At 41.9% G+C, this 25213-nt stretch overlaps 1 protein-coding gene across 2 annotated transcripts in view; it reads right to left on the bottom strand.

Moving 5' to 3' along the window:
• ADCY1 (adenylate cyclase 1) overlaps window positions 1–25213 on the bottom strand; it is a gene marked incomplete at its 5' end in the record, with an annotated part of 584954 nt that overhangs the window by 60807 nt on the left and 498934 nt on the right. For both annotated transcript variants that reach the window (XM_082257737.1, XM_082257738.1), the window contains one exon: window positions 8552–8678. In XM_082257737.1, the coding sequence (XP_082113863.1) occupies window positions 8552–8678 (127 nt within the window). The remainder of the gene's footprint in view (window positions 1–8551; window positions 8679–25213) is intronic.

Here is a 25213-nt window from a genome sequence, read left to right as displayed (position 1 = left end):
GAAGAGAAGGGGAAAAAAAAAAAATCCCCTTCATTTACATGTCGTGGATAGAAAGAAAAAAAAAAAAAAAAGAAAAAACCCCGTGTCATTTACACAATTTATTGTGAAAAAAAAAAAGAAACCCGTGATTCAGGGGGAAAAAGAAAAAAAAAAAAACAAGAGGATCCCCTTCATTACGTACTATGGACCCCATAAAAAAAAAAAAAAAAAAAAAAAAAAAAAAAAAAAACCCTTACACTAGTGTTATTGTGAGTGAGGAGAAAAAAAAAAAAGAAAAATACCCTCTACTCTATTACCACCCCTTATTCCTCAACTCCCCCCATAACCTCTCTACTCCCACCCAACATGTGCAGGTATAGGCTCTTCCACCCTTTCTTTGTCCGTGCGCCACAAGGACAGAGGAGAAAAAAAAAAGGGGGAATCCTCTAGTCCCCCTCCTCTCCTCGCTTCCACTTCTCATTTATTTTCCTCATTTTCTTCCTAAAGACTGGGTTTCTATATGACGATGATCACCTCCTCTGTTATTCACCCCGAGGGGTCCCATCCAATTAGGGATATCTATGGGTTCCGTGCCCAAAAATGTAAACAGTGCATATTTCTCCTGTATTCTCCGCAGGGTAAAATAATGTCCACTCCTACAAAATGTTATAGAGAAGGGGAATCCCCATCTATAAGTACAGCCTTGCCTCCTGGCAAGGTCTAATAGCGGCCTTAACATAGCTCGTCGTTGTAAAGTCGCTTTAGCGATATCCGAGAAAATTTTTATGGGTGTCCCTTCATAATTCAGTTCTTTCATACCCCAAGCCAGTCTCAGAATGGATTCTTTGTGTACATAACTATACATCTTACATATCACATCCCTCGGGTTGTCTTCCGATCTTCTAGATCCGGACACCCTATGTATTCTCTCTACCTCCAACTGTGCAGGGAATTTATCCCCCATAATTTTTTTAAACACCTGCTTAGACACATCTATGAGCTGCTCCTGGTTTACCGTCTCGGGTAAACCCCGAATCCTCGAATTATTTCGGCGACTACGATTTTCAAGGTCTTCAAGTTGTATATAAATAGCTCCTTCACTTTCTTTCTGTAAATCTCTTGTGCGTTCCAGTGCCGTTACCCGGTCTTTGATTAAAGCTATTGTTGTTTCGTCCTCTGCTACCCGGTTAGCCAACACCTGTATCTCCTTTCTCACCAACTGCATCTCTCTGCGGTGCGTTTCCTCCACTCGCTCAATAATTTGTTACATATCCAATTTAGTAGGTAATGCACTCAGGATGGCTTTTAACTCAGCTGTCTGGTATGGATTGTGGAGGACCCCCCCATGCCCTTTTTTTAATTTAACTGTCCAGGCTCCATTGTATACATCCACTTGTCAGCGAGGAATCCCCAGCTGACTGAGCAGTGCAGAGAAGAGTCACTGGTTGTTCGAACGCCAATGAGTGCTGACTCCTTAACAATCTATACAAAACTCTGCCAAAAATGAACTAAAACACATGCACTACATGCATTTTAAGTGCATTTTTGGTGCATTTCAATTGAAGTCTATGGGGCCAAAATCACACTGCAACTGCACCAAAGAAGCATCTGCATCTTTCCAAAAAATATGCTGCAGTTGCGTGCACTGATGTCAATGGGCATCATAGAGAATAATGTGATTTCCATTGTTGTGCAGTGCTGCATGACAGCAACTGTAAGAAAAAAAGCACTAGTGTGGAGGGGGGCCAAATCTCAAAGAGAGATGTCTATGGTTTGTACCTTTATTTTTAACTTATGGATTGCACATTACCCCTAGGCGCTGGCTCCCACAGGTCCTTTATGGGGTTTGCTATGCCAGGAGGTTGGGCAGGGCCTATGGCCATGTGACTGCGATGATTGGCTGTCACACGATCGGAAAAGTCACAATCGCAAACGATGATCAGAACTTTTCTTGGGCCATCAGCTCTTGGCACAGCACTGTCGATGCTGTTGCGCACAAATATGCGGCGGCTCAGCACCCCGAGGGTGCATATTTGCCTGCACTTAGCACTGAGAGGTTAACAACAAAAGTTTATTATGGCTCTGGTAAGGTTTATTTTTTAATGATCTTATTTAATTATCTTCATGATAAATGAAGAAAAAAACAGTGTGGCCTCCCCAATCCATACCAGGTACTTTTGGTCTGGTATGGATTTTGAGGGAAACCCCTATGACAAAATGAAAAAAAAAATGTTGTGCAGGTCACCCCCCCCCCCCCCCCAAATCCATGCCAGACCCTTACCAGATCACGTAGTCAAGCTACGTGATCTGGTAAGACAAGCAAACGAGTCCATGTTGATGGGGTCAAGCGTCTCTTTCCCACAACCTTTGCCAGTGGTTGTGGGGGTCTGCAGGCAGGGGGCTTATTGTAATCTGGAAGCCTTCTTTAACTACTTGCCTTCTGTGCACTTAAACACCCTTCCCATCCAGACCAATTTTTAGCTTTCAGCGCTCGCACACTTTGAATGACAATTGCGCGGTCATGCTACACTGTACCCATATAAAATTTTTATCATTTTTTTCACACAAATAGAGCTTTCTGTTGGTGGCATTTAATCATCTCTGGGTTTTTTATTTTTTATAAAAAAAAAGAAAAAAGACAGAAAATTTTGAAAAAAAAAAGTTTTTCTTATTTTCTGCGAGTAAATTTTGAAAATAAATAAATTTTTCTCCTTCACTGATGTGCGCTGATGAGGCGGCACTGATGGGCACTGATAGGCTGCACTGATGGGCACTGATGAGGTGGCACTTATGGGCACTGCTGAGGTGGCACTTATGGGCACTGATGAGGTGGCACTGATGAGGAGGTACTAATATGCCGCACTGATGAGCACTGATAGGCGGCACTGATGATCACTGATAGGCGGCACTGCTGGGCACTGAGAGGTGGCATTGCTGGGCACTGAGAGGTGGCACTGGCGGGCACTGAGAGGTGGCACTGATGGGCAGCACTGATGGGCACTGGCGGGCGGCACTGATGGGCACTGGCGGGCGGCACTGATGGGCACTGGGGGGTGGCACTGATGGGCACTGGCGGGTGGCACTGATAAACACTGATGGGCGGCACTGATGAGCACTGATGGGCAGCACCATCAGTGCCCACACTCAGTGCCCATAGTGCTGCCAGTCAGTGCTCATCAGTGCCTAGATGAGCAGGCACTGATGGGCACTGACTGGCAGCACTATGGGCACTGATTGTGTGCACTGATGGGGGGCACTGATGGTGGGCACTGTGGGCATTGAAGGTGTGTTTGGTGTACCTCTAGTAATCAGGGCACTGGTGATCGGTGCCCTGATTACTTTTTTCTGTGTCCCCGGCGCTGTGCAGCTCTCCCTCCTTCCTCACACGCAGGCTCTGTGTGAGGAAGGAGCGCCGGCGATGAGAGATGATCTCATATGTTTACATATGAGATCATCTCTCATTGGACGGCTTGATCACGTGGTGAATGGCCGCTGTGATTGGCCATTCACCACGATCTGTGATCGGCTGTGTCCAAGGGACACGGCCGACACAGATTCCCCCCGATGCACGCTCGCGGGAGCGCGCGGGGGGCGTGTCACTGGGAGGCCATTTAAAAACGGCCTCCCGAAAATTCGAGTCCGCGCTGCAGCCGTATATAGGCTGTAGCGTGGATGGCAGGAGGTTAACAAGATCCCGGTCTCACCCTATGTGAATGAGTATGGGGTACATGCTGGCCCCTAAATATCGCATGCCAAGACCATTAGTCATTTAACGCATGCTTTTTGTTTTTCCTTTTGTGAATTGACTTTCATGTGGTATTTACCGAGTGTTTTTGCTTTATGCAGTAAATACTGCATAAAGCAACAGTAAATTGAAATTTGAATGCAATCTGCTTCTCTGAATGGAGCCCAGCGTACTTTGGCAGAATAATTTCAGCTGTGAAATTACATTTTTTGATCAGCATTCTAATCTACTATTATTTGAATCATATGAGTTAAAATGGCATTTTCTAAGGTGGTTTTATCAGTGACAAAAGTGTTTTCCTCAAGTGGTACTACGCCTCCTTTGAAAGGCAGAAAAAGCTTAGTAACACAGCACTGCACTGTTTATAAAAAAAAAAAAAAAAAAAAGCTTTGGTTAGGTAGAAACTGGCCAGCAGTAACACAGTTTTATATGAACAAGATCAGTCTAAATGTAGAACTGTAGAACAGTCTAAATGTAGAACTAAAATATGCATTATAAAGGCACTGCACTGCTAAAAATAGAGATTTTAAATAAGGCAGCACAATTCAAAGCAACTGTTCAAATTTACTCCACTGTAAATTATTTTACATATTAAAAAAAGAAAAAAAACATTTGAACAGCTGTTCAGTGTAGTTTTCTAAAGGTAAAAACTGCTTCCTATACATGTGGTGGCTTAAGTGGTAGGACATTTTTGTTACCTCTGGTTTGCCCTGCAGGACCTATTCACACCCAGCTACAGTGCCTTGCGAAAGTATTCAGCCCCCTTGAACTTTACGACCTTTTGCCACATTTCAGGATTCAAACATAAAGATATAAAACTGTAATATTTTGTGAAGAATCAACAACAAGTGGGACACAATCATGAAGTGGAACTAAATTTATTGGATATTTCAAACTTTGTTAACAAATAAAAAACTGAAAAATTGGGCATGCAAAATTATTCAGCTACAAACTCTCCCCAGAAGTTCAGTGAGGATCTCTGAATGATCCAATGTTGACCTAAATGACTAATGATGATAAATAGAATCCACCTGTGTGTAATCAAGTCTCTGTATAAATGCACCTGCACTGTGATAGTCTCAGAGGTCCGTTTAAAGCGCAGAGAGCATCATGAAGAACAAGGAACACACCAGGCAGGTCCGAGATACTGTTGTGGAGAAGTTTAAAGCCGGATTTGGATACAAAAAGATTTCCCAAGCTTTAAACATCCCAAGGAGCACTGTGCAAGCGATAATATTGAAATGGAAGGAGTATCAGACCACTGCAAATCTACGAAGACCTGGCCGTCCCTCTAAACTTTCAGCTCATACAAGGACAAGGAGAAGACTGATCAGAGATGCAGCCAAGAGGCCCATGATCACTCTGGATGAACTGCAGAGATCTACAGCTGAGGTGGGAGACTCTGTCCATAGGACAACAATCAATCGTATACTGCACAAATCTGGCCTTTATGGAAGAGTGGCAAGAAGAAAGCCATTTCTTAAAGATATCCATAAAAAGTGTTGTTTAAAGTTTGCCACAAGCCACCTGGGAGACACACCAAACATGTGGAAGAAGGTGCTCTGGTCAGATGAAACCAAAATCAAGCTTTTTGGCAACAATGCAAAACGTTATGTTTGGCGTAAAAGCAACACAGCTCATCACCCTGAACACACCATCCCCATTGTCAAACATGGTGGTGGCAGCATCATGGTTTGGGCCTGCTTTTCTTCAGCAGGGACAGGGAAGATGGTTAAAATTGATGGGAAGATGGATGGAGCCAAATGCAGGACCATTCTGGAAGAAAACCTGATAGAGTCTGCAAAAGACCTGAGACTGGGACAGAGATTTGTCTTCCAACAAGACAATGATCCAAAACATAAAGCAAAATCTACAGTGGAATGGTTCACAAATAAACATATCCAGGTGTTAGAATGGCCAAGTCAAAGTCCAGACCTGAATCCAATCGAGAATCTGTGGAAAGAACTGAAAACTGCTGTTCACAAACGCTCTCCATCCAACCTCACTGAGCTCCAGCTGTTTTGCACGAAGGAATGGGCAAAAATTTCAGTCTCTCGATGTGCAAAACTGATAGAGACATACCCCAAGCGACTTATAGCTGTAATCGCAGCAAAAGGTGGCGCTACAAAGTATTAACTTAAGGGGGCTGAATAATTTTGCACGCCCAATTTTTCAGTTTTTTATTTGTTGAAAAAGTTTGAAATATCCAATAAATTTCGTTCCACTTCATGATTGTGTCCCACTTGTTGTTGATTCTTCACAAAAAATTACAGTTTTATATCTTTATGTTTGAAGCCTGGAATGTGGCAAAAGGTCGCAAAGTTCAAGGGAGCCGAATACTTTCGCAAGGCACTGTATCTCAATGCTTCTCATTTTGGGCCTGTCTGTCATTGTTTTTTGTGAGTGATTTTTCAACTTCAACAAAATAATAAAATAAAACAGACAAAGATAGAATACTACACATCTGGAGGCATCTTACATTGCATGCCACACTTTGCACTTCTTTTTGTGCAAATAAAAGTTAAATAAGAAAGCAGATGCCGATTCTGACCAGTGGGGCAGTAATGCAAGAAACAAAGGTGCCAGGAGTTTGTGAAACCTTTTTTGACCAGCCTATTGTTAAATGTGAAGTAGTAAAGCAAATCTCCTGCGCTCAAGTAGAATATGACGGAGGGGAGAGAGGTGCACTTCAGACTCAGGTGGAAAAAAGCCAATGGTCTTGCTGCCCCCTCAGGATCAAGGGTATCCAGAACCAACTGAGAGAAAAGACAAAAGAGAAAAGGGGGCGCACCGACCTAGTGCATCACCACTAAAACCATTTATTAAAATATTAAAAAGTATACAAAATACTCACAAGGCAGGTGTGATAATACACACATGAACATTGCATATACAATCTCCAAGGTAGCCAAGGTCCCATACGTAGCAAATTGGCATGCAGAATGTCGCATGGGGCTGCTGTGGCTGGGCTGACGCGTTTCAGGGGCGAACCCCCTTCCTCAGAGCCAGAAAAATTGCAGCAATTTTGATGTGTGTATTATCACACCTGCCTTGTGAGTATTTTGTATACTTTTTAATATTTTAATAAATGGTTTTAGTGGTGATGCACTAGGTCGGTGCGCCCCCTTTTCTCTTTTGTCTTTTTTTATTGTTAACCACTCTACTACCGCTCACGGTAATACTACTGCGGCAGAGTGGCTCGTTCCCGTCCAGTCACGTAGTATTAACGTGACTGGACTCCTCCCCTTCTGGGCGGCGCTTGCGCGCCGCCGGAGGCTCGCTCCCGCTGTTTTCATTCACAGCGGGAGTCGGGCCAGGGGAGGAGCAGCGGCGATCGCCGCTGCTCTTACCCGATCGTCGGGGATCGAGTCTGGAGATCCGCCCGCTGTGTGTAAACACAGCGGGCGGATCTCCATAGTGACAGGGAGTGACAGATCGGACTGTTCAGCATAGCTGGACATCCGATCTGTCCATGAATCACATAGTCACCTCCCCCCCTACACGTCAGTAAGCACCAGGCATACATTAACCCCTCCCTCTCCAATAAAATTAACCCCTTCCCTGCCAGTGTCATTTTTACAGTAACAGTGCATATATATAGCACTGATTACTGCAGTAATGTCACTGGTACCCCCAAAAGTGTCAAAAATGTCAGTCAGGGGTCCGGTCTGTCCGCCGCAATGTCGCAGTCCCGCAAAAAAAATCGCAGATCGCCGCCATTACGCGTTAAAAAAAAAACACCAAAAATGACAGAAATCTTTCCCTTTGTTAGTAAACGCAATAACTTTTGCGCAAACCAATCAAAATACGCTTATTGCGATTTTTTTTACCAAACATATGTAGCATAAAACAAATTGGCCAAAAACTTTTAAAAAAATTGGTTTTTACATCTTTTTTGGGGGGAATTTCATATAAAAAAATGTGAAAAATATTGTTATTTTTTCAAAATAAACGCTCTTTTTTTGTTTATAGCGCAAAAAGTAAAAATCGCACAGGTGATCAAATACCACCAAAAGAAAGCTCTGTTTGTGGGAGAAAAAGGACGTAAATTTCGTTTGGGTACGGCGTCGCACGACCGCGCAATTGTCAGTTGAAGTCGCACAGCGCCGAATCGCAAAAAGTGGCCTGGACGGAAGACAGCAAAATCCTCCGGTTGTAAAGTGGTTAAATGTGGTCAGCACCTTCTGGTGAGTGTTTGAACTTTTAGGGTAAAAAATGTAGAAGGTGTATAGAAGTAAAACACCGTAAGCCACAAACTCAAAGAAAAAAACATAATAACAAACATGTAGCCAGGTGCAGTCTACTTTCTCCACTGTAGGTGCAGAAAACACTTTTATGCTTATCTGCTCTGTACAATAAAATTGCACAAAGCGGACGTCAAATTCCTCTTCTCCTCTTTTCAGCGTGCCATCAATGGAAGTGCCATTCATGTGATGGTGCTGACCATTTAGAATCAGTCTAGTTTATACTGGCAGCACTGGGTGGAGAGGAGAGAAAGCAGCTGGGATTTCAAATCCCCAGACAGTTGTAGCGGCTTGTGGAAGCCTTGACCACTCAGGATCATGGAAGGTTTGTACAGTGGGGAGGGGGTCCTATTTTAGGTCACCTTTTCAGATTTTCTGTAAAAGTGAACTAACACTTTAAGGTTAAAAAAAAAAAAAATGTTTAGGCTTTAGAAAAGCTTGAAGGTTCTTTTTCATTCATGGTAACTTTGCACGCATTGGAAAGTAGCTGCTGTCTGAATAAATGGAGGTGATAGAATAGGCAACATACACAGGTATTGATCCACTTGAAGTTACACTTGTTAGCAGTTGATGTTACTGTTACCTGCACAGCCCAGAGGTAGTCCAGGCGTAATTTCAAGTCCACCTGTCTTGAATGGAGTGCCAAAGCACAGGAAAACAGCAAAATGGCTAGAATGGGTTCATAACCTCGCATATAAAAAGATCCCCTTCTGTGAAAAGAAAAAAAAAAAAAGAAAAATGTATTACATTCAGTTTGAAAAGAATTTGTTGCAATTAAAAACCTTTAACAAAAATTAAAAACATGGACATGCAATCCATGCAAAAGCATGTTATTAGAAAGTGTTGCTGACTAATCTGACTATCCAGTTAAAGCTGTACTACACTGCATCTGAGCACCACAAACCAAAAACGCTATTTATTTTTTACATTCAAAGCAAACTCCTCTATTCATCAATGTCGCAATGCTTTATTTTGCTGAGAAATCACTTTGAAAAACACCCCCTGGCATTTCTGGCTGTGGCCATCTTGAGTAGGGGCAGATGATTCATGTAGCATTTACTTCCTGGGAATCCATCTGCCCTCAGTTCAGGCATGCAGACAGCAGGGTGTGCTTAGCTGAGAAAACCCCTCCTGAAGGTACCACATTCTAATAATCTATAAACATAAAGAAAAGAACAAAGTGGACTTTGGTATCCACACAAAATATTATATAAAACATGCTATTTTATTAATGTGCAAATGATTAAAACAGTACACAATGTAGACCCTGTTGTAATATAACACTGGGATAATCCCACTCCCAGTGTGATATTATAACAGTGTCTACATTGTATACTTTAACCTCCCTGGCGGTATGATTCTTTCGGATTTTAGGTGCTGAAAGCGGTACCATTATTTTGCATGTAATTCTTAAGAATGAGCAGCCCAAACCAACTATTTACATATGATTTTTTTTTTTTTTACTGTGCGTTCTTCTTTATAACATCTCGGATATGATAAAGTTTGAAACACAAAATCATAAATTATAATATAATAAAAAAACTATAAATAAGTTAAAGTATGTATACGTATATATATATATATATATATATATATATATATATATATACACACAGTGCCTTGCGAAAGTATTCGGCCCCCTTTAACTTTTCGACTATTTGCCACATTTCAGGCTTCAAACATAAAGATATAAAACTGTAATTTTTTGTGAAGAATCAACAACAAGTGGGACACAATCATGAAGTGGAACAAAATTTATTGGATATTTCAAACTTTTTTAATAAATAAAAAACTGAAAAATTGGGCGTGCAAAATTATTCAGCCCCCTTAACCACTTAAGCCCCGGAGGATTTGGCTGCTAAACGACCAGGGGGTATTTTGCGATTCGGCACTGCGTGACTTTAACGGACAATTGCGCGGTCGTGCGACGCTGTACCTAAACGAATTTGGCGTCCTTTTTTTCCCACAAACAGAGCTTTCTTTTGGCGGTATTTGATCACCTGTGCGATTTTTTGATCACGCGCTATAAACCAAAAAAGAGCGTCAATTTTGCAAAAATAGCAATATTTTTTCCTTTTTTTTTATATGAAATTCCCCCCAAAAAAATGTAAAAATCAAAATTTTTTAACATTTTCGGCCAATTTGTTTTATGCTACATATGTTTGGTAAAAAAAATCGCAAAAAGCGTATTTTGATTGGTTTGCGCAAAAGTTATTGCGTTTACTGACTAAGGGAAAGATTTTTGTCATTTTTGTTGTTTTTTTTTTTAACGCGTAATGGCGGCGATCTGCAATTTTTTTTTGCGGTACTGCGACATTGCGGCGGACAGATCGGACCCTTGACTGACATTTCGGACACTTTTGGAGTTACCAGTGACATTTCTACAGTAATCAGTGCTATATATATGCACTGTTACTGTAAAAATACACTGGTAGTGAAGGGGTTAACTTTATTTGAGAGGGAGGGGCTGTGTGTGTCCCTAGGGGCGTGATTCTTACTGTGATTGGCTGTGGCTTCAGCTGTATGCAGAGTGATCAACGGATCTACATAGTAGATCCATATGATCAGCTCTCATACAGAGGGGAGAATGACAGGCAGCTTGTTTACACAAGCTGCCTGACTTTCTCCCTCTCCCCCGCCGATCGCAGAGTGGCCGGCGGACATCGGGTCCGCCGGTCAAACGCGGGGGGGGGGGTCAGTGACCACGCGGGAGCGGGAGCGCGCCTCCGGCGGCGCGCGCTCGCTCCCTAGACCCTCACAAGCTAGTGACATAGCCCTACGTCACTTTGCCTGTGAGGGGCTGACCGCCGACGTAGATCGGCGTGCGGCGGTCGGCAAGTGGTTAAGTTAATACTTTGTAGCCCCACCTTTTGCTGCGATTACAGCTGTAAGTCGATTGGGGTATGTCTCTATCAGTTTTGCACATCGAGAGACTGTAATTTTTGCCCATTCCTCCTTGCAAAACAGCTCGAGCTCAGTGAGGTTGGATGGAGAGCGTTTATTAACAACAGTTTTCAGTTCTTTCCACAGATTCTCGATTGGATTCAGGTCTGGACTTTGACTTGGCCATTCTAACACCTGAAACACATGAAATAAAACTACATCTAAAGTGTACAATGCTGCGCTCACCTATAGTGCACTAAATATAAACATAATATAATGTGAGTCCATGAACAACATAATCAAATAACTAAGTACAATGTGCATCCACAAATCATATAAAGTGAATGATAAATTAGTGAATAAAGTCCCCTTTTTTTGGTGTGAATAAACTTAATGGTCTGCGCTATGATGCTGCCCTGTTTATTATTCCATACCCACCTTTGATCATTTGCCTGGAGATTGCGGAATAGGAGGAAAACCATCCTGGGTCTTTACTGAATCGTTTGGCTTTTGGGATCTCTGTCATGGGGATCACCTCCATCTGGTAAGGGACAGTGTGAACTGGGTGTTTGGTGGTGGTATAACGGACCTGCAGTATTATTCATCTGATTAATTGGGACTTTTTATGGACTTTACATGCTCAGCCATTCTGAGTTGTTTTCTGAGGATTAGCGCTACATTATCTTTTACACTTATCTTAGATCTCTTTTTATTCCAGATTCTGTGTGGCTGCTTTCCTAATGATTTTAGTATCTATACATTTTGATGTTATTACATATGTGTTTTGAATTTCAGTTAGCGCAGCAATATATCCTATTAAAGTCCCATACACCAACACAGAACTAAAATGGTGCAGTCTCTAAAGGATGACTTCTCCACATATATATATAGGTTCTTCAATCCCTTCACCACATGGACACCCAGTGAGTGGGAACGCTTACCAGAAGGCACCGACCCCTTAATTATAGGGGGTCAGTGCAAGCGAAGTTGTACACAATATAGAGATTCAGAATCCAGAGTGTGTCTGAGCCCTCCAAAAGGATCCACCTTACAATCGCCTGTTACATAAGTATGTTCCGCACTCCTCTGCCAACCCAACGCTCCTCAGAGGTTAAATAAATGAAAGGAAGGCCAAAATAGTGAAGTACGTTCAGGTAGTTTAATAAGGATAAGGTATCAGATACACTTACATTCGGTAAAAAACAACGGGCATTCAGTCAAACAAAGTCCGGGGATAACACAGGCAAGTACCACTTCCGCGTCGCTCTTTGCGTGTCACCTGGTTCCGGAAGTGGTGTAACAGCATGATTGCACTCTAGAAGTCCCGACCGGTTTCGTCAGCACGCAGGCTGTCATTGTCAAGGGTCATATGACCCTTGACAACGACAGCCTGCGTGCTGAGGAAACCGGTCGGGACTTCTGGAGCACAATCACGCTGTTACGCCACTTCCGGGACCAGGTGACACGCAAAGAGCGATGCGGAAGCGGTACTTGCCTGTGTTATCCCTGGACTTTGTTTGACTGAATACCCGTTTTTACTGACTGTAAGTGTATCTACCTTATCCTTATTAAACTACCTGTACTACCTGTACACGTACGTCACTATTTTGGCCTTCCTTTCATTTATTTTTTTTTTTTTCAAAATATTTTATTGGTTCACAAAAGATAAAGTACAAATGTACAACCAGCTTAAGATGGCAGAAGAAAAATGGCAGAAATATACAAAATTTTCAAAAAAGGGTACAAGCATGTGAACAGCCGAAGTCGGCAAATGCAACAGAATAAAATTGCATATAATAAACAGTATCGATAACCGTGGGGATCCGGGACAACTCTACCCTGTGAGGCGTATGAAGACAATCAGGGGACAGAAGTGGAAAGAGAGGGGAGGCAAGAGTAGAAGCCAAAGAATTAGACACTGTAGAGGAAGTAAGGCAGCAGGAGGTCAAGCCGTCAGGTCGAGCTGGTCCGTGTCGAGGCCCATATCCTGGGCGATCCAAACCCAGGGACGGGAGACAGGGGAGTCGTCGGGGAGAAGCGGCTGCGAAGCAATCAAGTCATGCAATGAAGGAGGGGAGCCAGTTGTCCGGGCCCGCCCAGAGACAACGAAGCAGCCCGTGGAGGGCGGGGAGGGGAAGGGAGACAGGGGGGGGGGAGAGGCGAGGGGAAATCGACAGGAAGGGAGGGGGGAGAGGAGGGAAGAGAGAGGAGGAGAGAAAAAAAAAAAAATAAATAAAAATACAAATTTTTTGTTATCATAGTGGGAGACAAAGAGGAATGTGAAAGAGAACGGAAAGAGCGGTGTATCCAAGGGGGTCAGTAAGGATAGTACCGTAGGGTCGTCACTGACAGAGACGGGAGAATTCGGGCGTGGAAGTATAATGAGTCCAGCATGCCCACTTTTTGTGGTGTTTGGAGGGGGTATCCCTAGCAATGGCAATCAACTCTTCCATTTCCGCGACCCTTGAGAGGCGCTGGAACCACTGCTTGACGGTAGGTACGTGCGTGGTCTTCCACAGTGCCGGGATGCATTGCCTGGCGGCGTTCACCATAAGAATCGCCAGAGATTTAGAATAAGTCCTGCTGGAAGTGGAAGAGTGGTGCAACAGGTATTGAGCAGGAGTGAAGGCGATGTCAGCCGTGGTAACTTGCGTAACAATTCTATGGACTTCCTCCCAGAAGGCGGTAAGGCGAGGGCAGGTCCAGAAAATGTGGAGGAGCGTCCCAGGTTCCGCGTTGCACCTCCAGCAGATCTGTGATGTGGAAGGGAAGAGCTTATGTAGTCTCGTAGGGGTGTAATACCAGCGACTAACTCCTTTCATTTATTTAACCTCTGAGGAGCGTTTGGTTGGCAGAGGAGTGCGGAACATACTTATGTAACAGGCGATTGTAAGGTGGATCCTTCTGGAGGGCTCAGACACACTCTGGATTCTGAATCTCTATATTGTGTACAACTCCGCTTGCACTGACTCCCTATAATTAAGGGGTCGGTGCCTTCTGGTAAGTGTTCCCACACACTGGGTGTCCATGTGGTGAAGGGATTGAAGAAAATATATATATATATATATATATATATATATATATATATATATATATATATATATATATATATATGTGGAGAAGTCATCCTTTAGAGACTGCACTATTTTAGTTCTGTGTTGGTGTATGGGACTTTATTCACAAATTTATCATTCACTTTATATGATTTGTGGATGCACATTGTACTTAGTTATTTCATTATGTTGTTCATGGACTCACATTATATTATGTTTATATTTAGTGCACTATAGGTAAGCGCAGCATTGTACACTTTAGGTGTAGTTTTATTTCATTTATACGTTTTCATGGTTTTGTTGCAGATCCCTTTTTGGTAATATACCAACATATAATTGTGTCACATATGCACTTTTATATATTGCACTGTACAAATTTAATTTGATACACACTTTTTTTTGAGTGTTGCTCACTTTTTTTCCCTTGCGCAGGTACTGTTGGCGACTAACGCCAATTTTTAACACCTGGATATGTTTATTTGTGAACCATTCCATTGTAGATTTTGCTTTATATTTTGGATCATTGTCTTGTTGGAAGACAAAACTCCGTCCCAGTCTCAGGTCTTTTGCAGACTCCATCAGGGTTTTCTTCCAGAATGGTCCTGTATTTGGCTCCATCCATCTTCCCATCAATTTTAACCATCTTCCCTGTCTCTGCTGAAGAAACGCAGGCCCAAACCATGATGCTGCCACCACCATGTTTGACAATGGGGATGGTGTGTTCAGGGTGATGAGCTGTGTTGCTTTTACGCCAAAGATAACGTTTTGCATTGTTGCCAAAAAGTTCGATTTTGGTTTCATCTGACCAGAGCACCTTCTTCCACATGTTTGGTGTGTCTCCCAGGTGGCTTGTGGCAAACTTTAAACTACACTTTTTATGGATATCTTTAAGAAATGGCTTTCTTCTTGCCACTCTTCCATAAGGTCAGATTTGTGCAGTATACGACTGATTGTTGTCCTATGGACAGAGTCTCCCACCTCAGCTGTAGATCTCTGCAGTTCATCCAGAGTGATCATGGGCTTCTTGGCTGCATCTCTAAACAGTCTTCTCCTTGTATGAGCTGAAAGTTTAGAGGGACAGCCAGGTCTTTGTAGATTTTCAGTGGTCTGATACTCCTTCCATTTCAATATTATCGCTTGCACAGTCCCCCGTGGGATGTTTAAAGCTTGGGAAATCTTTTTGTATCCAAATCCGGCTTTAAACTTCTCCACAACAGTATCTCGGACCTGCCTGGTGTGTTCCTTGTTCTTCATGATGCTCTCTGCGCTTTAAACGGACCTCTGAGACTATCGCAGTGCAGGTGCATTTATATGGAGACTTGATTACACACAGGTGGATTCTATTTATCATCATTAGTCATTTAGGTCAACATTGGATCATTCAGAGATCCTCACTGAACTTCTGGAGAGAGTTTGCTGCACTGAAAGTAAAGGGGCTGAATAATTTTGCACGCCCAATTTTTCAGTTTTTTATTTGTTAACAAAGTTTTAAATATCCAATGAATGTAGTTCCACTTCATGATTGTGTCCCACTTGTTGTTGATTCTTCACAAAAAATTACAGTTTTATATCTTTATGTTTGAAGCCTGAAATGTGGCAAAAGGTCGCAAAGTTCAAGGGGGCCGAATACTTTCGCAAGGCACTGTATATATATATAAATATATGTATATATATATATATATATATACGTTTGTGTGTATCTATCTATCTATCTATCTATCTATCTATCTATCTATCTATCTATCTATCTATCTATCTATCTATCTATCTATCTATCTATCTATCTATCTATATGTGTGTGTGTGTGTCTGTGTGTGTATATATATATATATACATACATACATATACTGTACATACATATATATATATAAAAAGTACAGTAAAACTACAGGAAAGGGTACTGGGGGGCAAACTAATGTGAATTTATTTTGTTTTGCATTGTATCGGTGTGTTTTACATTTGAATTTGCTGCCGGTTCCACCCCCTTGCGAACGTCAAGTCGCAGGAGACGGAAGCTGGGGCACAGAGAGCATCGGGAGGAAGATCCGCCACCACACACCGCCGGGATACATCGCTGGATCCCGGTGACAAGGTAAGTAACCCCTCTACCAGGATCCAGTGATCTTCCTAGCGGTACCCCGAGTGTGGCTCGGGGTTACCGCTTTTGGCACTGAAATTTAACCCCGAGCCACACTCGGTAATACCGCTAGGAAGGTTAACTATTCGGTTTCTAGCATTGATTAGAAATACTGTAAATATATATATTGTCTAAAGTATTTGGACCACTGCCTTTACATGCACATGAATTTATATTGGCATCTCACTCTTAATTCATAGGGTTCAATATTGAGTTGGCCCACCCTTTGCAGCTATAACAGCTTCAACTCTTCTGGAAAGGCTCTCCACAAGGTTTAGGAGTGTGTCTATGGGAATGTTTGACCATTCTTCCAGAAGCACATTTGTGAGGTCAGGCACTAATGTTGAACGAGAAGAGCTGGCTTGCAGTCTCTGCTCTAATTCATCCCAAAGTTCTATCGGGCTAAGGTCAGGACTCTGTGCAGGCCAGTCAAGTTCCTCCACCCCAAACTAACTCATCCATGTCTTTATGGACCTTGCTTTTTGCACTGGTGCGCAGTCATGTTGGAACAGGAAGGGGGGATCTCCAAACTGTTCCCACAAAGTTGGGAGCATGAAATTGTCCAAATTGTCTTGGTATGCTGAAGCCTTAGGAGTTCTCTTCACTGGAACTAAGGGGCCAAGCCCAATCCCATAAAAACAACCCCACACCCGTATCCCCCCTCCACCAAATGATTTGGACCAGTGCACAAAGCAAGGTCCATAAAGACATGGATGAGCGAGTTTGGGGTGGAGAAACTTGACTTGCCTGCACAAAGTCCTGACTTCAACCCGATAGAACACCTTCGGGGTTGAATTAGTGTGGAGACTGTGAGCCAGACCTAGGCCTTCTCATCCAACATCTGTGCCTGACCTCCCAAATGCGCTTCTGGAAGGAAGGTCAAACATTCCCATAGACACACTCCTAAACCTTGTAGACAGCCTTCCCAAAAAAGTTGAAGCTGTTATAGCTGCAAAGGGTGGGCTAACTCAATATTGAACCCTATGGACTAAGACTGTATTGCCATTAAAATTCATGTGCGTGTAAAGGCAAGTGCCCCAACACTTTTGTCAGTATAGTGTACACAATATATATTTAAATAACCAATGTGGTAACTAATTGGTAACCAATGTGTTTTTTGTCTATGTGAATTTTATATATATGACCTGTTATTGGTATCGATATGTTATATTTTAGGTTATGAATTTTGAATTTAATATGTGAACTATGTGTCAGCCCTCTGTAGGTCCCCATTTTCTGGGTCATAATAATTGATGTATATTTGTAAGATTGTGTACCTACAGAGATTTAGTTGTCACAATAAATCTGTTATTTATTAATAATGATTTTGAATATATTTTTACTGCATTTATTCTTACCTATATCAATTATATATACAATGTATCATTTATATCCATTTATGCTATTTTATTAATCATGAATGATATATCTAATGTCAGTTCATTATGGGTTCCCGACTTGGTATTTTATAGGTCATCCATGACATAAATACAATCATACATACATACATACATACATATCTAGCTGGACTCATTCAAAGTCCCACAATCCCCTCTGTTTTTGCCATATTTCATTAGGGATGGAGACAGCTAGATACTTTATTGATGTGGCAGATCTATTCTCTCTGCTTGTCCTGGTCTAGTACACCCTGGTCACAGACAAACCAGCACTGCAGTAACAGTGGTGTGGTCAAGTCCCATAAGTGAAGTTCAAGCTGGTGCTGTGGCTAGCACAAGCAGTGTCCCGCAGCCACCAAGAATTGAAAGACAGGCCCATAGAGTCCATAGTGTCCTTCCTGATTGGGAGCCCACAACTTCTGCAGAGCCCATACTTCCCCCATTCACTGGCCAACCCAGGAATCCAGGTGGAAACAGCCAATATTTCTCCCCTTGGTTATTATGAACTCTTTTTCACTGAAGATCTGTACCAATCTATTGTGGAACAAAGCAATTTATATGCTGATCAATTTATCACCGCAAACAAAAATTTTACCCTTGCTAGAGAATTTGTAAAAATTTGTATCACTGTTTTCGAATTTAAAAACCTTTTTGGGTCTATCCCTCATCATTTGCATTACTAAAAAGAGTGAGTTGCGGTCATATTGGTCCTTTGACTCAATTCATCATATGCTTTCTCTGCTGCCAGGCCAGGACTAGTTACAAGCAAATCTTGTGGTTCATGCATTTCATTGACAATGAACTCTGTCGTCCTTGGCGTATTCCTGGATATGAATATGGATACATCCTCCACAAAATTCAGCCCCTCGTAAATCGCTTCAACCAAAAATTTCCAACTTGTATATGCCCCAACGAGCTGTCTGCATTGATGAGTCCCTGATTAAATTTTCTGGCCGCCTTGTTTTCAAACTGTTTCTCCCCAGCAAGCATGCCAGATATGGGGTCAAGATGTATAAGCTCTGTGACAGGGTAACAGGCTATACATGTAGTTTCCAGATTTATGAGGTAAAAGACAGCAGTGTGGAACCCCCTGACTGCCCAGACTACATAGGTAGCAGCGACAAGATTGTTTGGGACTTGGTGTCACCCTTATTCGGAAAGAGGTACCATAAATATGTGGACAATTATTACACAAGCGTGCCACTTTTTAGTCACCTTTTTGATTCTGGAATTGGCTCATTAGGCACCCTGCGACTTAATCGCCGAGGCTTCCCCCAGCGGCTTGTAGATTCCTGACTTAGATGGGGGGAGAGTGCCTGTTTGAAGTGTAATAAATTGCTTAAAGTGAAGTGGAAGGACACAAGTTTTCATTCTGTCTTCTATTCACGCAAATACCACAGTCTAAATTATGGCGACTGGTGTTGTTGAGTAGCCCCTCTGTGTCCCCGACTACGACCTTAACATGGGAGGGGTGGACTTCAATGACCAGATGATGACTCCATACTTTATTGTCAGCAAGGCCAGACGCTGGTACAAAAAAATTGTATTTGGAAAATCCCTGCATAAATACTGTGTGAGAAAAAAAAAGTTGCAACACCCACCATTTTATTCTGTAGGGCCTCTGCTTTGGAAAAATATATAATGTTTGGGGGTTCAAAGTAATTTTCTAGTAAAACAAAATAATTTTTTCATGTGAACAAAAAGTGTCAAAAAAGGCTTGGTCTTCAAGTGGTTAGAAGAGTGGATGATGTGTGGCATAGGCTTCTAATATTGGGCATAAAATGCCAGGATAGTTCAAACACCCCCCAATTTTTTATTTTTGTTTACACAAAGTTGCCACCTAAATGATATATTGCTCAAACATGCCATGGGTATATGTGAAATTACACCCCAAAATACATTCTGCTGCTTCTCATGAATATGGGGATACCACATGTATTGGACTTTTTTGGCATTCTAGCCACGTACAGGACCCCGAAAACCAATCACTGCCTTAAGGCTTTCTAAGGGCGTAAATTGTTGCCTTCACTCCTCACCACCTATCACAGTTTCGAAGGCCATGAAATGCCAAGATAGCACAAAATCCCCCCAAATTACCCCTTTTCGGAAAGTAGACCCCGCAAGGTCTAAGAGGCATGGTGAGTATTTTTCAGCTCTTATTAGTTTTGGAAAATGAAGAAAGAAAAGGGAAACGTGTATATATATATATATATATATGTATTTTATTTAATTTTTTTTTTTAATTTTCAAAACTTTGTGACAAAAAGCGAGATCTGCAAAATACTTAACATGCCTCCCCGCAAATAGCTTAGGGTGTCTACTTTCCGAAAAGGGGTCATTTGGGGGGGGTTTGTGCTATCTTGGTATTTCATGGCCTCTGAAACTGTGATAGGTAGTGAGGAGTGAAATTAACAATTTACGCTCTTGGAAAGCCTGAAGGCAGTGATTGCATTTTGGGGTCCTGTACACGGCTAGACTGCCAAAAAAGTCCCACACATGGGGTATTCTCATACTCAGGAGAAGCAGCAGAATGAATTTTGGGGAGTAATTTCACATATACCCATGGTATGTTTGAGCAATATATCATTTCAATGACAACTTCGTGTAAAATTTTTTTGTCATTTTCAAGCACCCGTGACAAAAGAACTCAATATTCAATGGGCTCAGCATGCCTCTCAGCAAATTCCTTGGGGTGTCTAATTTACAAAAAGGGGTAATTTGGGGGGGAGGGGTTCTGTACTGCCCTGCCATTTTAGTACTTCAAGAAATGCAAAAGCTTTGTAAATTCCAGTATATACACCATAGTTTGTAGATGCTATAACTTTTCCGCAAACCAATAAATATATGCTTATTGAGATTTTTTTTTTATCAAAGACATGTAGCTAAATACATTTTGGCCTAAATGTATGACAAAAATTTAGTTTATTGGATATTTTTAAAGGAAAAAGTAGAAAATTTAATTTTTCTCAAAATTTTCTTTGTCTTTTTTCATTTATATCACAAAAAAATAAAAATCACAGTGGTTATCAAATACCACCAAAAGAAAGCTCTATTTGTAGGAAAAAAAAAGGACATACATTTTGTTTGGGTACAGCATTGCATGACTGCGCAATTACCAGTTAAATTCACGCAGTACCAAATTGCAAAACATTTCCTGATCATTAAGGGGGTAAAACCTTCCTACCTTAAGTGGTTAACCACTTGCCGACCGAGTACGGTAATAGTACTGCGGCAAAGTGGTTCGTTATAGTCTGACGACGTAGTATTAACGTCGTCAGACACTCCCCCTTCTGGGCGGCGCTTGCGCGCCGCCGGAGGCTCGCTCCCGCTGTTTTCATTCACAGCGGGAGTCGGGCCAGGGGAGGAGCAGCGGCGATTGCCGCTGCTCTGCCCCGATCGCCGGGGATCGAGTCTGGAGATCCGCCCGCTGTGTGTAAACACAGCGGGCGGATCTCCATAGTGACAGGGAGTGACAGATCGGACTGTTCAGCATAGCTGGACATCCGATCTGTCCATGACTCACTCAGTCACCTCCCCCCCTACACGTCAGTAAGCACCAGGCATACATTAACCCCTCCCTCTCCAATAAAATTAACCCCTTCCCTGCCAGTGTCATTTTTACAGTAACAGTGCATATATATAGCACTGATTACTGCAGTAATGTCACTGGTAACCCCAAAAGTGTCAAAAATGTCAGTCAAGGGTCCGATCTGTCCGCCGCAATGTCGCAGTCCCACAAAAAAAATCGCAGATCGCCGCCATTACGCGTTAAAAAAAAACACCAAAAATGACAGAAATCTTTCCCTTTGTTAGTAAACGCAATAACTTTTGCGCAAACCAATCAAAATACGCTTATTGTAATTTTTTTTACCAAACATAGGTAGCAGAAAACAAATTGGCCAAAAATTTTTAAAAAAATTGGTTTTTACATCTTTTTTGGGGGGAATTTCATTTAAAAAAATGTTAAAAATATTGTTATTTTTTCAAAATAAACGCTCTTTTTTTGTTTATAGCGCAAAAAGTAAAAATCGCACAGGTGATCAAATACCACCAAAAGAAAGCTCTGTTTGTGGGAAAAAAAGGACGTAAATTTTGTTTGGGTACGGCGTCGCACGACCGCGCAATTGTCAGTTGAAGTCGCACAGCGCCGAATCGCAAAAAGTGGCCTGGACGGAAGACAGCAAAATCCTCCGGTGGTAAAGTGGTTAAAGAACACTTCCAGGGTACTTCTAAAATTAATCAATTACTGCTGCTATCTAAAAAAAAAAAACTGTAATTCTTTGAAAGATAAAAGTTGATCTTATTATATGTAATCCATTCCAGCCAGCTGTGGGGAGGTTTTCCTTTTGAAATAAGTTCTGCGTAATTTTATCTCCCTCATTTAATGTACCACTAATCAGATTCAAACTTCCAGGGCAGATCAGAATCTGATTGATGGCTGTGACTAAATTTATGTGCACTGACACAATGATAGATCAGACAGATATAGCAACAAGCCTATAGTGCGTGAATTTGGAATAACTCTATTCCATTTCTTATTGTAAGGCAACAATGGTTCCAAGGTCATTTGATTACAGACGAAAGAAGAAAGGTTTACTGATATACTATACTATAAATGGAGGAAAAACTAAATCCCAAAGCAGGTAGGTTAGGTTGTGTTTCAAAAATACTGTCAGACCTTATGCCATTTCACATAGACAAAATAGCCTACTGTTTGAAAATCTGGATAAAACTGAAAATGCAGCAAATAACATCTGCTTTGTATTATGTGGGTGGAGAAATCTGTAAAATTTTTGTTTTGTTTAGCTTGGGGGCTGATCTAGCAGCGTACAGGCAGTGTTACAGAAAAAAAATCTCATAGTAGAGGATCTCTTGAAGGTAACATGGGCAATATAACTGAAGTAGAGGAGGCAAAAAACTGACATCTTAAACATGTTTGCCTTCACATAGGAGATGTCCATTCTTAGACTTTATAGTGGAGATTGATAACATTTTACTTCATACCACAACCATCTGGCCCAGGCTAAATCCATACCTGAATGCGTATAGAATGATGCTTAGTACTTGTTAAGCCACTACTTTCTTGCAATAATTTTAAACTGAGACAGTTCCACAAGACATGTGAACAGTTCAAATTATACGCATATCTAAGAAAAGTAAAATGTTAACAATAAAAACTATATCTCAGGTAACTCAACATTTGAGTTATGGAATACAAATATATAAAGAATGTATTTTAAAAACAAAGAACCAGAATAAGCTTATGCAGTGTTGGGACAAGGCCATCTAGAGCCTAGAACATGCCAAACTGCGCCCCCCCCCCCCAGACGTATGAGCATTTTGTGCCAGCAAAATTTCCCCCACAAAAACACTGAGCCCGAATCTGCATGCTTACACTCTAAGCATAAATTCCCCTCCCTCCTAGTAAAATTCTGCCCCCCTGGTTGAAATCCCCCCTCAGCATAAATCTTTGCCCCCGCATCCCCTGCATCCCCAACTCAAATGCCCCCCCCCCCCCAAAAAAAAACACCCCTCCTAGCACAAATTTTCACGCCTAAATGTCCCCTCCTAGGACACATCTTCTTCCCCCAAATCAAATCCCTCCCTCCCAGCACAAATTCCCCCTCCTAGCACAAATCTTCTTCCTCAAATCCCCCCTCCCAACACAAATCCTAGATCACCACTCTTAGCACCCCCCCTCCCAATTTCCCCTCCTAGAACAATACTTACCCCCTTCTGGCCCCCAAATCCCCCCTTCTAAAACAAATCCTCTCCCTCCAGTCTCCTTGTAGCACCCTTCCACCATGGATTTTTCAAAATAATCTACCAGTGTTCCTCATAATACCTTGAAGTTGGGGACAAAAGTACTTGGGGAAAAAACTATGGATAGTAATGACAAAGGGTAGTTAGTATGTTAGTTATGTTGCCATTCTGTATATTAGCACTATTTCCTGTCCAGCACAGAAGGCTTCCTGAACCCATTTATTTTTACACCTTCAGACAGCATACTTCTTCTTCCAACTTGATCTCCTCCTCAGTATTCAACACCCCACACACTATTTTAGAAAAGAGCACACACTCACGTACAGTTTTCGTTAATAGTATTTTAGGGACCCTGCACACAGTTTTTGCCCTCATTGTTCCGAACCATCTCTCTTTTTGATTTCTTTCTCATTGTGTGAATCCTACAACACTATCATTATCAGTGTTAGATTCTCCTTCTGAGTGCCTATTTATCTACTTCTTAAGCTGGCCAAAGATAGGTCCATTTTTTTTTTTTGTGCAACCAGTGGGAGGCGAAACGCGTCGACGCAATTTCCGGCTACACGCCCTTCGTGACGTCATTTCTGGTAGCGGTGGAACGCACGCCGGAGCCAAGGGAGCCCCTCTGCACACCGTTGTCCCAGCGATCTACCGATTCATGACTTACACCGCCTGTATATACTGCATTAAATGTGAGTTTTTTACTTGGAATTCTTAATAAATAATTTGTAGCAATATTACGCTATTGGGATTCCTTTTTCCTTTCCATATGGTCACATCCCGCTGAGAGTCCATAGGAGATCCTGTAGTGGTCACTACCCAAGCCCAAAGAATCACTGCCCGGATTACATACCGGACTCTGCCTGTGAGACCCTTACACCATAAGGTTTGAGGGTCCACTTTGTCCGGTAAGTGGAATTACCTAGGGGAGAGGATAAAGTCACCACATCACCGCACCATTGCAGCATGTCTCTTCACTTGATTTCCAGCACTTTTCGTTTGTTTCATCAAACAATTTTCACTGGCTACTTGCTGAAATATTGCATCAGTTTTTGGGACTGCTATTTTGGACTGTTATTGGAGATTTACGATTATATATATATTTTTATGAATTTTACCTATTTATTAACTTCACGGGGTGTTGCAATTTTACTATAGAATATTTGTTGTTCATGTAAAATATTTGTTGTTTATATATTTAAATTTTCATATTTTACTTATATTTATTTATCGGCACGCTGAGCACTTTCAACGTTCATTACACCAAATCTGCGCTGTCTTTTTCTTGCACTACCATTTACACAAATCCTTTTGATTTTATGCACAGCAGCACTTTTGGAAGCACTTCACTTATCACCATAGCGCAGCATTAACCCCTTGTTTGAACTAAAAAACGGATCCAATTCCCCCATCTCTTTGAGGTGGATGGGGGAAATCTCACCACTGTGCCATTGTATTGTGACAGGGGGGGAGATTCCCCCCCCATCAGAATATACAGATCATTACTGCAGTCTATAGACTGCAGCACTGATGGAGTGAGAAAACACCAACAGGGTGGATGAATGGAAGTCAAATCGACTTCTGTTCAACCACAGTTGCCACACATGGATCAAAATGTATCAGGTCCCCACTGAACTGGACAAATTTCAAACCATGTATGGCCAGCTTTAATTATCTTCCTGTGGCCTGTGACTGAAGTACATGGACTCTGCATTTGCATGCTGCAAAGGCAGACACACACACTAAGAGCAGAAACCACATAGTGTAAACCGACATGTGCAGTTATAAGATACTCACAGACAAAGCAGGCATACAAATTGGGAAGCAGTAACATACCTTCCCATTTTCTGAAATGGTAAAGGGGGACACCTTTTTATGTAGGTAAAAGGATATGGACCCGGTTGCACGGATCACAATGATGTAATATGCAGAAAATGATTGGCTAAACTCCACAAATACTATTTTTACCTCTATTCTTCCTTTATATTGGCTTTTTAACCACTTGACCTCCA

This window comes from Pelophylax lessonae, assembly GCF_965119305.1.
Source record: "Pelophylax lessonae genome assembly, chromosome: 5".
NCBI lineage: Eukaryota > Metazoa > Chordata > Amphibia > Anura > Ranidae > Pelophylax > Pelophylax lessonae.
The sequence above is the reverse complement of the archived record's forward strand: the minus strand, read 5'-3'. Positions and strand labels throughout refer to the sequence as shown.